At 39.0% G+C, this 15,941-nt stretch overlaps 1 protein-coding gene across 6 annotated transcripts in view; it reads right to left on the reverse strand.

Moving 5' to 3' along the window:
- The window catches only part of Cdca2 (cell division cycle associated 2), a 40,167-nt gene that overhangs the window by 9,049 nt on the left and 15,177 nt on the right, over positions 1 to 15,941 (reverse strand). For all 6 annotated transcript variants that reach the window (XM_085698673.2, XM_048422224.3, XM_048422225.3 and 3 more), the window contains 5 exons: positions 14,872 to 14,944; positions 14,120 to 14,352; positions 12,676 to 12,751; positions 10,839 to 10,921; positions 9,624 to 9,761 (listed from right to left, as the gene is read on the reverse strand). In XM_085698673.2, the coding sequence (XP_085554799.2) occupies positions 9,624 to 9,761; positions 10,839 to 10,921; positions 12,676 to 12,751; positions 14,120 to 14,352; positions 14,872 to 14,944 (603 nt within the window). The remainder of the gene's footprint in view (positions 1 to 9,623; positions 9,762 to 10,838; positions 10,922 to 12,675; positions 12,752 to 14,119; positions 14,353 to 14,871; positions 14,945 to 15,941) is intronic.

Below are 15,941 nucleotides of genomic sequence, written 5' to 3' on the forward strand. Positions count from 1 at the left end.
ATATATCTACAGTGATTAAATCAAACTAATTAACACATCTGTCACATAATTTCTTTGTGGAGCCCAGTTAAGCTGTGGTCAGGAATTTCCAAGTGCATTCCTTACTGTGGTAGTCTTACGTGGTTTACTCCAGAAGTTATCTCTTCTTTCAGATAGGGCCTCCAGATAGCCCAGGCTGGCAATCTTCCTGCCTCAGCCTACGTGCCATTATACCTTGTAAACTGCACCCTTGAATAAGTCCCCATCTGCACTAACTGGTAGCCTTCACCAATTGCTATTTGACTCACTGCTCTGAGTGTGACCATTTAAGATCCCATGTCAGATACTGCAATTGTTTCTCTGTCTCTAGATAATTTGAGCACAACATCCCACAGGCTTAAAAATATGCTGCTTCAAATGACAGTAGTTCATGTTTGTGACAAGAAGGTGTGGCACAGTGTCTAAACACACCTTCTTTCCTACCTGTCCTTCCATGTACACTTAGGTTAAATACATGTAGGAATAACACACATGGAAGTACAGCTTCCCTTTGACAAGCTGACCTCATTTCTCAAAAACTAGAAATGAGTTGCTGGGTCATACAGTGTCTTCCACAATGGCTACCTTCTTTTAGATTCTCAACAGAACCTAATTATCTTTCTACAACACCCAGCCCAAGAGGTGTGAGGTGTCATCTCATCCATTTCAAGTCCCTTCTCCCCGACTAGTATCACTGGGCACCATTTCATGTATTTGTTGGCTATTTGTATATAATTTTGTGAGAAGTACTATCCAGGTGCTCTCCCATTTTTAAAGTTTGGCAAATTTCTTGTTCTTGGGTTCCTTAAATATTTTGGATATCCTTTGTCATACGTAGGCTGAACATATTTTTTCCTACTCTACAATGCCTCATACTCACTGAATGTTTATTTTGATGCTCCACCAATTTATTTACTAATTTTAACACCTCAGATCATCACTTCTCACTAATGAGCTAAATCAACTCATCAGCTATTTACCTGAAATGGAGTTCAGATTTAATTTTCCATGTTCAGAGAAATGAACTGGTATGACCATGCACTTTTAGACAAGCATTACTACAAACTTACATGCTATTTCCTATGCGAAACTCGTGTTCAGTGTTTTGCAATGACTCTATCAACTGTTCTACTTTAATAAGACCCTGGTTGTTTGAGCTTCATTTGTGAACTAGACAATAGAGACCCAGGCTCACTTTCTACACATGGTGCTCTAAATTTAAGAATCCTTTTCTCCACGAAACCCTGGTCTCTTACAGGTAGGTATAGCCGTGGGACCAGAGTTACTTGTTCTTCCTTATTTTCAATGGAAAAGGCTAGAAAATTCTTTTAAGTGGAAAATATCAATGAATTCATACCAATACTACTCCTTCAAATTAACTTTGATCTATAATCTTCTGTCTCATAGTGAAGCCTTAGTATTTTTTTAAAAAAACTCTTATGCATAGGTGCATTTTGGTATGAATGTGTTTGTGTACTACGAATGTGTCTGGTGCCTTCAGGGACTAGAAGACAGGGGTTGACATAGAACCTTCATCTGGCGATGGATGGAGATACAGAGACCCACATTGGAGCACTGGACTGAGCTCTCAAGGTCCAAATGAGGAGCAGAAGGAGGGAGAACATGAGCAAGGAAGTCAGGACCACAAGGGGTGCATCCACTGAGACAGTGGGACTGATATAATGGGAACTCACCAAGCCCAGCTGGACTGGGAGTGATGGAGCATGTGATCAAACCGGACTCTCTGAACGTGGCTGGCAATGAAGGCTGACTGAGAAGTCAAGGACAATGGCACTGGGTTTTGATTCTACTCCATGGACTGACTTTGTGGGAGCCTGGTTTGTTTGGATGCTCACCTTTATAGACCTGAATGGAGGGGGGAGGACCTAGGACTTCCCAAGGGGCAGGGAACCCTGACTGCTCTTAGGACTAGAGAGGGAAAAGGAGGTTGGGAGGGGGAGGAAAAAGGGAGGCGGGGAGGAGGTGGAAATTTTTAATAATAATAATAATAAAAAAAGACAGGGGTTGATGCCCTGGAACTTGAGTTACAGATGGCTGTGAGCTGCCATGAGGGTGCTGGGAATTGAACCTGGGTCCTGTGGAAGAGCAATCAGTGCTCTTTATCACTCAGCCAGCTTGCCAGTGAAGTCTTAATTCTTAATGATAATAAAAAATATTTATATTTTAAACTAAATTCTATCAATGAGTGTCTCACACTGCTTCTTTACAGTTATTTTTGGTTCTTAAGTATATCATAACATTTATAAATTTGCAGGTTTAAAAGCTTTTAAAGGAGGTTAAGCTACAAACTCAATATAGCAAAATTGGTCTATTTTGTTCTCAATTTTTAAAGAATCCTCTTGATTTGTAGTCATGTAAAACATGTACATGGTTTTAAAGTCAAAACTAAAAAATGACATGCTTTTTTCTATTCTAGCTACCAGTCTTGAGTGGACAATAAGTTTAATTTTGTAAAAAAATATTTATTTATTATTTATGCAGTATTTTGCCATCATGTGCCTGCATGCTAGAAGAGGGCACCAAATCTTTTTATAGATGGTTGTGAACCACCATGTGGTTGCTGGGAATTGAATTCAGGACCTCTCGAAGAGCAGCCAGTGTTCTTAACCACTGAGCCATCTCTCCAGCCCCCCCCTTTTTTTCTTTTAAATTACTTGTGTGTGTGTATGTATGCATACACACACACGCCATGACATGTATGTGGATGTTAGCAGACATCTCTGAAGGGATTGGTTTTAGCCTTCCACTAGGAGAATCAAATGGATCAAACTCAAGTTCTTGGGCTTAGTGATAAATGCATTTATCCATTAAGCTGTGCTGCTATCCCTGGATAACATGTTTTAAGCTTTTTGTCCTTAAAAAAAAAAAAGGAATTAAAACACTTAGCATATATATGCATGCTTGCATAAATATGTACGTGTTCTTGTTTTCTTAGATAATGATAGTCCAATTGTAGACCCACCTGCCAAAGTCATCGCAGGTTTGGTAGGCTAATTTTATTTTCACAATTCTGAACGCTTGAAGTTCAAGATCAAATTATTGGCTGGTTAATCCTAACTACTCCTTGCTTTGTAGATGATCTCCTGCCATGTCCTTACAAGTCTGTTCCTTTGTGCATAAGCATCCCTGGTTCTAGTATTCAAATCTCTCTTTCTCATAGGGACAACAGATTTCATCAGAGTCCATCCCCAATGACCTCATTTTAACTTAATCTCCTCTTTAAAGATCATTTCAAATGCTACTTGAAAATGTGACTTAGAGGCCGGGCGGTGGTGGTACACGCCTTCAATCCCAGCACTCGGGAGGCAGAGGCAGGTGGATCTCTGTGAGTTAGAGGCCAGCCTGGTCTACAAGAGCTAGTTTCAGGACAGGCACCAAAAACTACAGAGAAACCCTATCTCAAAAATCAAAAAAAAAAAAAAAGTGACTTAGAGACAGGCAATAACTTTCTTATACACATTGCTTATAACTGCCTTTTTCTGCTAAGTATGTAAATAAGTGTATTCTGGCATCACTCCATAGCAGCATATGGAAGTTTTCTTCGCTAGTTTTACAGTTTTGTAAACGTATTTAGTGGACAGTCTACTTTATCAATCAAGTGTCATATCTGATGCCATTGGCTTGTGTTTAATCCTCTGCTTTATAGTGATATGATGAATGACTTTGGACACATATTTTTTTTTTGTATTTTGTCAGCGGATCTTTGAGGCATTCCTAGAACCAGGAATGCCAAGTAGAAGGGTAAATGAATATTAGATTCAGCCAGATCCTCCCAAATTCACTTCTGCACAGATCCACATCAAAGAAATCTGAGTGCATCTTTTTGGCCCACTAGCAAGGTATATGTATTTTCACCTTCTAAATCTCTGTTAACTCCTGTCACAGGGGGACTTATGATGACCAAATGGTCCCTGAAAGTGCAGTTTGAGCATCTCTGTACACCCAGGGATCATTTTAATTTCTGAGTAATTTGATATCACTTGGATTGTTTCTCTATAAGCAAAGTCCACTCTTCTTATCTATGTTCTTTAATTTCACACTGCCCTGCCTTTCTAATGTACCAGGTGTGGTGGTGTGAGTGAGATATCTCCTATATAAGTCTCGGGCATTTGAATTCTTGGTCCCTTGCTAGCGGCTATTTGGGAGGATTAGGTTTTGCCTTACTGGAGAACATGTCACTGGGGTTAGAAGTTAAAGATATGCACCATTTCAGATCTCTATGCTTCCTGCTTGCAGATGGAGATGTGTGAGCTCTTGGCCACTGCTCCAACTGTCTGTCACTTGCTGTCATTCCATGATGTATCTTAAACCCTAATCCTCTTAAATCCTAAGACCAATTAAACTTTTTCATGAGTTACCCTGGTGTTTCATCATAGTAACTGAAAAGTAACTCAGACACCAAGCATTCCTAGGTCCCTTTAGCTTGAAAAGTCCTTGCTTCAATTTTGAGAAATAATATATTTTCAATTTCTTCTACTAAAATCCCCCCCCCACCGCTCTTTCTGAGCTCCAGTAAAGTCTCTTGGATAACTGTCCTATGATAAGTCCTTCTTGTACTCTACTTTTTAGAAATTCCTTTATTCTCCAGTTTGACTACTGCTATATATTACATATGTGCATATATATGTATATATCTATGTATATGTGTATGTATGTGGGGGAGAGGTGTGGTGAAAATGGATTTAATCCTTTTCTTTAAATATAAGCAAACAGTGAGTTAATACAACATAAAACAACTCCAGATTTATTCTTCTTCAACCAATGATGAAGCATGAACCAAGCAAGTGCAAAAAGCATACTTGAATATTTCTCACAACAAGCCGCCTACCACACACAGATGGAAGGCCAGGCCTCAATAGCTACAAAGCCATTCTCCCCATCACTTTTCTACTGTTGCTCTTTCAAAAGAACCAGATCAGGATGGGTAGTGAATCTCTGAGTTCAAGGCCAGCTTGCTCTACGGTGTGAGTTCCAAGACAGTCAGGGTTACACACAGAGAAACCTTGTCTTGAAAAACCAAACCAAACCAAAGAGAGAGAGAGAGAGAGAGAGAGAGAGAGAGAGAGAGAGAGAGAGAGAGAGATAAATAGATAGATAGATAGATAGATAGACAGACAGAAAGACAGACAGAGAGCCAGATCAGCGTACAGACAGCCATCAAACCAATTGAGACAAGAGTTTCTGGTCATATTGCTGAGAAACAGCACATGAACATCTCTACCAGAAGACTACTGTGTCCAACAGTAGTGTCAGGGTTATCAAAGCAGAAGCATGAATTCTCTTTTTAAATGCCTCCGTTAGTGATTTTTTGCTGCCTTTTTACTTAAGATTTTCTTCTTTTTTTGATTGCTATTTTTTAAATTAACGACATCATGCCATAGTTACTTGAATATCCCCCAAATAAGGCTCAAATGTGAACAAGATGAAAAGTGAACATGACTTGAGCGAGTAAAGAGAGCAAGAAGTCATGGGTAACCCGCTTTGTGCAGGTCTCCATGCAGAAATTTGAACTCTACAGGTATCATTGAAAAAGTGGTCAGGAATTTAAGGAGCATGTGTATCTCCAGGCCCAAAACTTCCGGGACAGTTGCTCTCAGTGTTGGCACATTTTCATCTCACTTAGCCTGGTAACTTATGCTGGGCCCCTTAAGGAATCCTAGTAAGGCTTTTTGTGAAAGGTTGCCCCTGAGTTTACCACAGTGGTCTGTAGGTCAGTTACATGGAATGAGCTTCTTCTGCTTCAGTCGCCTGCAATGCTCAGGAACCAGCCAGATGCAGTAGCACAGACCCAAGTCCTTAAGAGGCCCAAGAGCCGTAAAATCAGAAATTGTCTCTGCTGATGTCACTGGCTGTAGTGGTTTGTATGAAAATGGCCCTCATAGGTACATAGGAAGTGACACTATTTGATTTTTTTGTTTGTTTTGGTTTTGTGTGTGTTTTTCAAGACAGGGTTTCTCTGTAGCTTTGGAGCCTGTCCTGGAACTAGCTCTTATAGACCAAGCTGGGACCAAACTCAAGAGATCTGCCTGCCTCTGCCTCCCATGCTGGAATTAAAGGCATGCCCATCTTGGTTTAACAGTACTATTTGAAAGGAGTATGGCCTTGTTGAAGGAAGTGTGTCACTGGGGTGGGCTTTGAAGTTTTAAAAGCTCAAGCCAGGTCCAATGTCTTGCTCTTTCTGCTGATCCAGATGTAGAACTCTCAGATACTCTGCAGTATCATGTCTGCCTGCATGCTGCCAAGTTCCCTGCTGTGATGATAATGGACTGAACCTCAGAACTTTAAAAAAGCCCCAATGAAATGTTTTCTTTTATAATACTCGCCTTGGTCATGGTTGTCTCTTCACAGCAATACAACACTGACTAAGACATTGCCCTTCCTCTTGACCAGGAGGAACCAGTGCCTTGCCTGTATTTGGGGAACGGCCTGCTGGAAGCACCCAGGTGCTTAATGACCAAGACACAACATTTCCCCAAGTTGAAATCATCTCATGTAACAACAGTGGAGAGTTTGTTCTAAATCTAGGGGATGTCGGCAGATCCCTGGTATAGGTGACATATAGTGATCAGTGTGACCATTTCTACTTCTAACAGGTTCAAAGGCATGGATTACTTGTGGAGATCAATGGCTCAGCAGGGCCAGGACTAAGCTGGCAGAGCCAAGAGAAGACAGATGAACAACCTGCAACTTCCTAAATTTCCAATTATTTTTCTGTTTCCCTTTTATAGAATCCCCTTCTTAACTTCTTAAATCTAACAAAATACATGTATTTCTTCCAGTCCATAGATGACATCTCTGAGGTCAGGTTTTTGTTTTGTTTGTAACATGCCAGTATTTTAACTTGTCTCTTTAACAATATTGATTCCACTCAATGATCTGATTCTTAATTAAGAACAGACTAGAGTGATACGAGTTTCCTGTGTGTTCTAGCTCAGTCTCCTTGCTGTATGGAAACTTTCCTTGGGAACTTCCTGTAGGGACAGGGCAAGGCAGTGCAGTACAAAAGCTTTGTGTCAGGACAAGAGTTGGCTGTTAAGACTGTGGGAATTTACAGATGCCAGAATGGGGCTTTAACCTAGATGACAACATCTGTTCTGAACATCAGGGCGGGAGAGAGGGATAGCATGCCAACTGGTGCAGACTGTTCCATATATAAGACTTCAATTAATCTTTTTCTGCAGTACTACTTCTCACGCTTCCCATCCATTGTACCTGCCAATTCTGGGCCAGAGTCTCTTGGGATTCCCACAAGCAGGCTGGTTCCCAGACCCCTCTAGTTTCTTCCCTAGCACATTCTGAACTGTAAATCTTTCCACCTCTTCTATTCGCCAACATGCTCCCATCTGCCTTCTCTTCTAGAAATTCATTGAAGGCTGTCATCTGTTGCTTAACACCCCCCCTTCGCATTGCTATTCTACCTCTATTGCTTAAATTACATCAATTAAATTAATCCAGCAGGGTCCTGGAAGGGATTAGAGCAATCTAATGTTTAATCTTCCTGAATTGTCTGGCCGCTGATTTGCTAGGAAGAAATATATATGCATTATTTGTAACTGTATTTCTTAAAGCTATAGATTAAAAAATAAATTTCATTGCAACAAGTGGTATGCATACCACTGATTGAACATAAACACACTTTTGAAGCAAGGTAATTTTTCATCATTACCCTAAGTCTAAAAAAAAAAAAAAAAACAAAGCAGGAAAAAGGTTTCTTCTGAATTTGATGACTCGGGTGTAACTGAGCCAATCAACAAGGAAAAATAGTCTTTTTTGTTTCATGAAATAAGAGGAAGATCATGGTATCTTTTATGTGGGTTTCTTGAGGGGTGACACTGACTATGAAAATGCTGACTATTAAGGGCTCCTAAGAGATGGCTTTAGAAGGTATGTCCAATAGGCAGCTGGACATAGACTTAACAGATCAAGAAGACTTGGTTTTCAAGACTTTGCCATTAATAAACATGTTGCATATGAAATCACCACAAAGTAAATGATTTACAAGGGCAGAGAGTGGAATTCTAATGAATGCATAGATAAGACTGTGTGGAAGACATATCAATGTTTTTGTTTTATTTTTGAGACATGATTTCTTGCTGTAGCCCTGGCAGTTCTGGAACCTGCACTGTAGACTAGGCTGGCTTCAAACTTAAGAGAATCTCCTGCCTCTGCCTCCTGAGTGCTGAAATTAAAGGCATGTACCACCATCTGGCAAAATACCAACTTTTAATAGATTAGTAACTAAATGACCGTATTTATTGGAAAAATAATTCAGGTAAAGCAGAAGATGAGAGTGGATTTCAGGTAACACCTGAAGTTATGACTCTAGATGGAACAACCCCACATTTGTGTCTCAGTAGTGGCATTACATGGCAGGAGTAAGCAACCTGGGGTTGAAACTGCCAAGTAGACAAGGCAGCTAAAAAGGACACAGAAATGAGACTATTATAAAAATGGATGCAATAGTTCAAGGAGTTCAGGACAAATTAGGAAACAGAATTGTGGATATCTGAAAGCTTAGGAGTAGCCTGTGGGCCAGGATATCATTAGTGGTAGAATGGATACATAATTAAGGAACTGAATAAAGTGGATGGACACAGACTGAGTTCTGAGAAGAAGCTAAGCAAGTATTTCTAGATAGGAGATGATGGTGTGAATGAAGTAGGCAGCAGAGGGAGGACAGTCAAGACCAAAAGAACAGCAAGGGTAAAGGAACGATGGAAAGATGTGGGGTCAGCTAAACACACAGAGAGTGAGGCACCTTTAAGTTGGCTTCCAATCTTTTCTCTAGATACAGAAGTAACTCTGTGGCTGGAAGTCCAAGAAGCAGTTGATTCACTCATCTCTTGATGAGATAACCAGGCATGTACAGCAAAGAAGAGTTCAAAGATGCAGCGGTTGAGGAACCCTAATTGTCAGGGTTGCTAAGATCAGACTGACACAGTGCAGCTTCACACTTTGGGGCAGCAGAGTGTGAAGAAGTCATGTGGGCACCATCACAAAGGATTGGGCCTACAGTCATTTATTTCACAAATAACAGGCAGTTTGATGAGTGTGTGCTTAACAAATTGGCTCAAGAGTCGCCCAAGCTGACCTGGGAGATCTGTTAAAAGCACCCAGAGAGCAAACAAATAAATTGTTAGCATTGGATATTTTTCAGTTAACCAAGCCCAGAACCCAATCCTGAAAGAGGAGACCTGAAGCTGAAGACTAAACAAGAAAGGAACTGGTGAAGATATCCATGCAATTGTCTTCTCAGGATCATAAGCATTAAAAAAGACATGTGCATCCATGAAGGTTTTAGGAGTTGGGTGTGATACTCGTATTGCCAGCATGGGAAGGTTGAAGGAGGAAGAAGGAAGGAGGAAGACCAACTTGAGCTACATAGGAAGAAAGAAAAAAGTATAATACTTCAGAAGAGGAGCAATAATGTGTTTTCTATTGTTTCCTGGGCTGGATGTACACACAGATGAAGCGGATACAGAACTGGTTTCAGGTAAGGAGCAGAGCTACTTCCATGCTTCCTTTCCTAGTCAATGAAGAAATGTACGACACCAGGTAAATTAAATTGTGAAAAGCATCCTTACCTGTTTCTTTCTAGGAAGTGCTTTGCTTGTACATTTTCTTTCTTGAGATTTCCTTCTGTTCATTTTCATCTCTTCACTGGGCTCAACTTCTGTAGCATATGAGTTGCAAACATCCTCTTCTGCAGAACTCATCAACCGCTATAAAGAACATCATCATAAGGACACATAAAGCATTTCACTGCATGGTAGGTTTCATGTTAGCCTTTCTTCCTATGACAGGCTCATCCTGCCTGCTCCCACCTTCAGTGCTCAATGTTAAAACGCTGCCTGGTGCACACACTATCACTGAGCCACACCTCCTATCTACTTTTACCATTTTACATGCCACCACTTCTTAATGTAACAAGTTCCATTACTGGTACGGTAACCTAAATTAAAAGAGGGAATTACTAATTACCAATCTCTAACATATTAAGCATAGAATCAGATTATTATATTAGGAAAAAATGATTTAAGAACTAGTGGCTCATTCATCAGATACTTACGAAGAAAATATCAACTAAGTATTTAACTGTTACTAGCTTATACAAGTTGTGAAATGTAAATTTGCTAAAATAAAAGATTTTCATCTAATCAGACAGGTGAATATTCCATTAATAGTATAGGCATGCTTATATTTACAAACCTATAGACAAAAATCCAATTACATGTAACTAATGACCAAAACAAAACACATAGAGTCAATGTAAGCAATGATTATCCCTGTTAGCTGAATGCCACCATAAAAACAAACTAATGCATAGTTTAAAAAAGCATGTACTTATACTACATTTTGGCTCTTAATTATATGTGGATCTTCTCCACATTTACAATAAAATTTATCATCATATAGATCTAAAACTAAGATAACAAATAGGCTGCCTCCTATAAAAACAAAATGTTGAAGGAAACCCCTTGTTCTAATGGATTTTCTTCTAGTAGAATTAAAATCAGACCAGCAAGACATTATTCTGGTTTACACACTGAGTAAGACAAAGTATTAATTTTTTTTGTTTATATTTTTTCAAGACAGGGCTTCTCTATGTATCCCTGGCTGTCCTGGAACTTGCTTTGTAAACCAGGCTGGTGTTGAACTCAGAGATCTACCTACTACTGCTGCCTACTGAGTGCTGGGATTAAAGGCATGTACCATCCCCGCCTGGAGCAAGTATTAGTTCTTAATAGTACTCATCAATGATTTTTTTAAATACCATGAAGATTTATATAAGCATTTACCTTTCTTTTGTGAGAAGTCCGTGTTGGTCTACCGACACGACTTATTTCCTCATGGTTATTTAAAGAACCGCAAGTGTCAGTGCCTGGTACCAAGAAACAAGGAAAATTAGGTTCTTAGCACAAAACTCATACAACCCAGAGTTAAAGGACTGCATAGTGTTTTGAGTCACTATTGCTTTTAATATCATATTTAGACACAAATAATTAACAAGAGCAATGGATGGAGATCCTGAGCAATCTTTAGAAGGCTTCACATTACCAAATGTAATAGTGCAATAAGAACAAACACCTTAAGGAAACACTTAACTGCACAACCTTAGACACGTCTGATGTTTTTTAGTGGTGTAAATGATATGTTCAGAGCTTAGAACATGATAGACTGTAGCCATTTTACTTGTAACTCGGTAATTTATGGCTTTGGAGTCTATGCTCACAAGCCTAAGCTGCAGCAATGGGAAGGCATCAAAGGATCCGTGAAAGGAGAGAACACAAATAAAGGATTATACCCCAAAAACTCACATCAAGGCTTCAGCAGCCAAGTGTGGTATCAGAAAAAAAATCTTTGTTTCATCATGATCGTAAAAGATACATACTTGGAAAGTACATACACTGAAAATGCCATGTTAATGGTGGGTAAAACTTCTAGTCATTTAGGAATGTTCTTTACAATCCCATTGTGCAAATATAAATGGAAGTCTACTAGTGATCCTTGACAGGTTAAGAGACCAACAGCACTGTGTACATCAATTTGAAGCAGAGAAAGAAAGTGCATTTAAGTTAAATGTGGGTGATTATGAAGTATGAGACTTGAAAAAGAAAGATGAGGTAATTTCTCATACAAAGTATTTAGTTTTCTTAAAATCAAGAACATATTGTTGAACTACAAATCAAAATTCAAGAATAGGAACTGGAAATATGGCTCAGTCATGAAGAGCACTGGCTGTTCTTCCAGAGGTCCTGAGTTAATTCCCAGCAACCACATGGTGGCTCACAGCCATCTATAATGAGATCTGGTGCCCTCTTCTGTCATGCAGGTATACATACATACACACACACACACACATACATACATACATACAGAACACTGCACACATAATAAACATTTAAAAAAAATTTAGGAATAAAGAGATTAAGTACTATGTGCTGAGAACAAGAATTAAGGGGTCGGAGAGGCAGCTCAGTTGGTAAAGTGCTCACTGAGCACAAGGAACTAAGTTTGATCCCCAGAATCCATACAAAAAAGTCAGGTAGTGAGAGTGGAGAGATGGCTCAGCAGTTAAGAGAATTTATCTTCCAGAAGACCCAAGTTCAGTTCTCAGCAGCCACATTAGGAGGCTCAAAACTCCCAGTCCAGAGGGATCTTCCGTCTTCTTTTGACCTCTGCAGGTTCAGCATGCATGTGGTATACACACATAGGTACATACATATAAAATAAGTAAATTTAAAGTTAAAGAGGCAGGTTATGGTATAAGATATTACAATCCCAACAAAGGAAGGCCAAGATAGGTAGATTCCTAGAGTTTGCCAGACAATCACATAAACCTAATGAAAAAGTTTCATTCTAATGACAAATCCTGTCTCAAAAAGCAAAGTGGAAGCCAAGCAAAGCTGTGTGCACGCCTATAATCTCAATGCTACAAGGGCATAGAGAGAGGATTACTGGGACTCACTGGCCACTAGTCTAGCTTCAGATTCAGGAATAGAGCATGTCTCAAAGGGGTTAAGGCAGATAGAAAGCATAGAATAGATTATGTCCTCTCCTCACCCCCACCCCTTGGTCCATGAGCAATTGCACACCTCAACACAAACGCCCCAACAAAAGATAAACACACGATACCTGGAAGAGTCTCAGAGAGTGAAGATTTACTAGGACTCAGGATTGCAAATGATATGTGAGCTGGTTCTATGTTTTCCTAAACAAAGGAAAATAAAGTACAAATTAAGATACCCTTAAGTTCAGTGAATATGTAAATTATATACCCCAAAGGAAAAAACAAGGCCTTATTTTGGGAGGAGGAATTGCAAGCACAAATAAAAAGAAAAATCAGTAGAAAATGAAAAGGTCTAAGCAAAACAAAGATAACCTTAGAACACTGGTTATCTTCATAATGCTAACAAATTTTCCAACTGCAACCACCCAAAATAAGGTCATATTAATCAATGACAAACTACATTTTGATTTATTTAAAATCCACTGTTTAACGTCTACAAAGCAAATTAAAGAAAATCAGTAAGAAGCATCATCTTGGATTACAATATTTTTTCAACGAAATTCACGGTAAGATGGCAGAATAAAGATTTCAAATCTTTTCACATAATTCCCAGTAAGACAGCAATTATTGTTCATTCATAGATAAAAATGGCAATCTGAATTCCCCTTTTTTACTTAATCAGAAATGCTAAATTTCACAAAATGCCTTTTCTGTATGGACTTAGATGATCACACAGCATTTTGTCCTATTTGGAAAAGTGTGTATATAATCAATATTGTTGTTTGCTTAAATATGTTGTAGACTTCCTTAGCAAAACTATTATTCTGTGGGGAAGTTTCAGTGACAATTTAAATTTTTTTAACATAGGGCTACTGAAACAATGTATTCCTTGACTGAAGGCTGATGCATTTCAAAGACTGCATCTGATTTATCTGAGCTACTAAAATGACAGCATGAAGTTGTTAATCCCTGCTGTCCTTGAAAACTTTTTAGGATACAGTAATGTCACTCTCTGCTTTTTGACACTGGCAATTTTTCCTTTCCCTGCCCCCCCCCACCGAAATAATCTGAAAGTTTACTAAAATGTGTTTACCCCTGTTTTAAAAGACATTATTTTAATTCTAAGGTGGCTATTTCTTTGGTATTTTAATGCCTCTCAGATATCTGAGTATCTTTTCTTGATACAAAAAAGGTATCTTACAATCAATAGCACTTAGGTCCCATGAAAGTAGTGTCTGTAATTGGGAAAAGTCTTTTTAAAAAATGTACATAAGAGATTGAGCCGGACAGTGATGGCACACGTCTTTAATTCCAGCACTTGGGAGGCAGAGGAAGGCGGATCTCTGTGAGTTTCAGATTAGCCTAGTCTATAGACCCTGTTCCAGGACAGCCAGGGCCACACAGACAAACCCTGTCTTGAAAAAAACAAAAGAAAAAACAAGAGAGATGGAAATGTGGCATGTCATTTGGTCTACCTCATAATTTCAAATCAAAATTTTCACATAAAAAGAAAAAGTGAGACCTCATGGAAATAAAAACAAGCTTTTTTTCTATGCATTCCCCACTTACGAGATTCTCCTCATTGTCATCAAAATTTGGCTGAAGTAACGGCTCATGAACTGGAGACTGCAGGGGACTGGCAGCATTGATGTTCCTTTGACAGACAGGTGTTCCTCCTTTACACAGTGGAGTATTGGCTGGTAAAGATTCATCAAACACTTCAGGGCTTAAATCCTCTCCAAAAGTAACTCTTTTCCTCTTCTTCAGATTCACAAAGTCTGGTGTTTTACAGTTTTCCCTACCTATAGACAATAAGTGAGAATACATTAAAATTATGCTGTTCTCTTATCTAAAACGCATACACTAAAATGTTTGGATATGGTATATTTAGCTGCTATTTGTGTAAAAAAACAATTTGTAGAGAAAATGCAAATAGAAGAAAAACATACTTTCAACTAAAATAGTACTGATTTTAAAATAAGTTACAGACAATTACTTAAAGTGTTAATAAAATTGGAATCTCTGAAGTTCTTTGCCAGTTGTACTATTAAGTAAAAATTGGTAGGCAAAAGTGATGCCGAGGCCTGAGCGCAGGACTTCAACCATGCCAGGGGGATGATCTTCCACTGAGCCACACCCTCAGCCCAAGACCAATTATGAGGCTCCAGAAAATACACTTTTCTCTCCCCACTGCTCTCCATTCCCACGTAATTTCAGAAGCAGGAAAGCATGAGTAGATTGTCAAAATATCTAATAAACTGCATCGAGTTCTAGAAGGAAAATGATATCCTTAGGCTTAAAAATAAATACGGATAACACACCTGCTCTTTGTTCCTTGCACCAGTTCGAAGGATCTGGGATTAGATGAGCCCCGTCATCACAAAGGTTGTATTCCTAATCGAAATACACACCAATCAAAGGTTTTACTCCTTTCATAACATACAAAGTCATTAGAAAGAGACTGAAAAATTGTTTTGTTGAGTACCTTTATTTTCTTAACTGCTTTGGCTTAAAACACCATACTGAAAATGTGCAAGAAAAATCTAGGTTTTCTTATCTTTGAATATTTTTTAATATTTATTTTAATTTTAAGTGTATAAGTGTTTTGCATGCATGTATATATGTGTACCACATGTTAGGTGTCTGTGGAGGCCATTAGAGGCCACAGGATCCCCTGATGCAGGCATTAGACAGTTGTGAGTTGCCAAATGGGTGCCAAAAACTGGACCCTGATCCTCCATAAGAGGAGGGAGTGCTCTTAACTGTTAAGTCATATCTCAGTCCTTGGCTTCTATGTTTTAATAAACAGTATTATAGGCACAAATTAGAGAACAGAAATCCCTAAGTATGTGTTAAAATCATCCCTTTTTGATCTAGCAAGCTAAGAAAGATGTGAGTGGGGAAATTTCAGTGTTTTCTACCAGCTGTCAGCTCAGGCAGAGATTACAACGGTTTGAGCATGAGAACTGAGCTAAAATAGTGACAGGTGAGGTAAATGATATTAAAAGGAAGCTTTGTTGTAAACATGAGAACAGCACTTTTAATAATGTAATTTCTTGAGTATCCATATTTTTGAGGATGAAATAAGAAGTTTCTGTCTGTGTTTATCCAAAAGATTATAGAGGGTACACTATAAAGGAAGGGATGTCATAAATGCACAGACAGAACAAGCCTTGCAGAAGACAGCCAGGCCTGCAGGCAGGATCAAAGTCCTGGTTAATCATCACTTACATTTCAACCTCACCTAGAACCCTTCCTAGTTTGAGGTTTTGAGTACTATAACCACCACGATCAGCACCTGCTTTAAGAATAGTTCTGCCCCAAACAAGATTCCTAATCAGCACCGTCCTGAGTTAGTACTTTCTCCTGACCGGGGAAGGGGCTGATATGT

The sequence above is a fragment of the Myodes glareolus genome, chromosome 12, assembly GCF_982192425.1.
Source record: "Myodes glareolus chromosome 12, mMyoGla1.1, whole genome shotgun sequence".
NCBI classification, from domain to species: Eukaryota; Metazoa; Chordata; class Mammalia; order Rodentia; family Cricetidae; genus Myodes; species Myodes glareolus.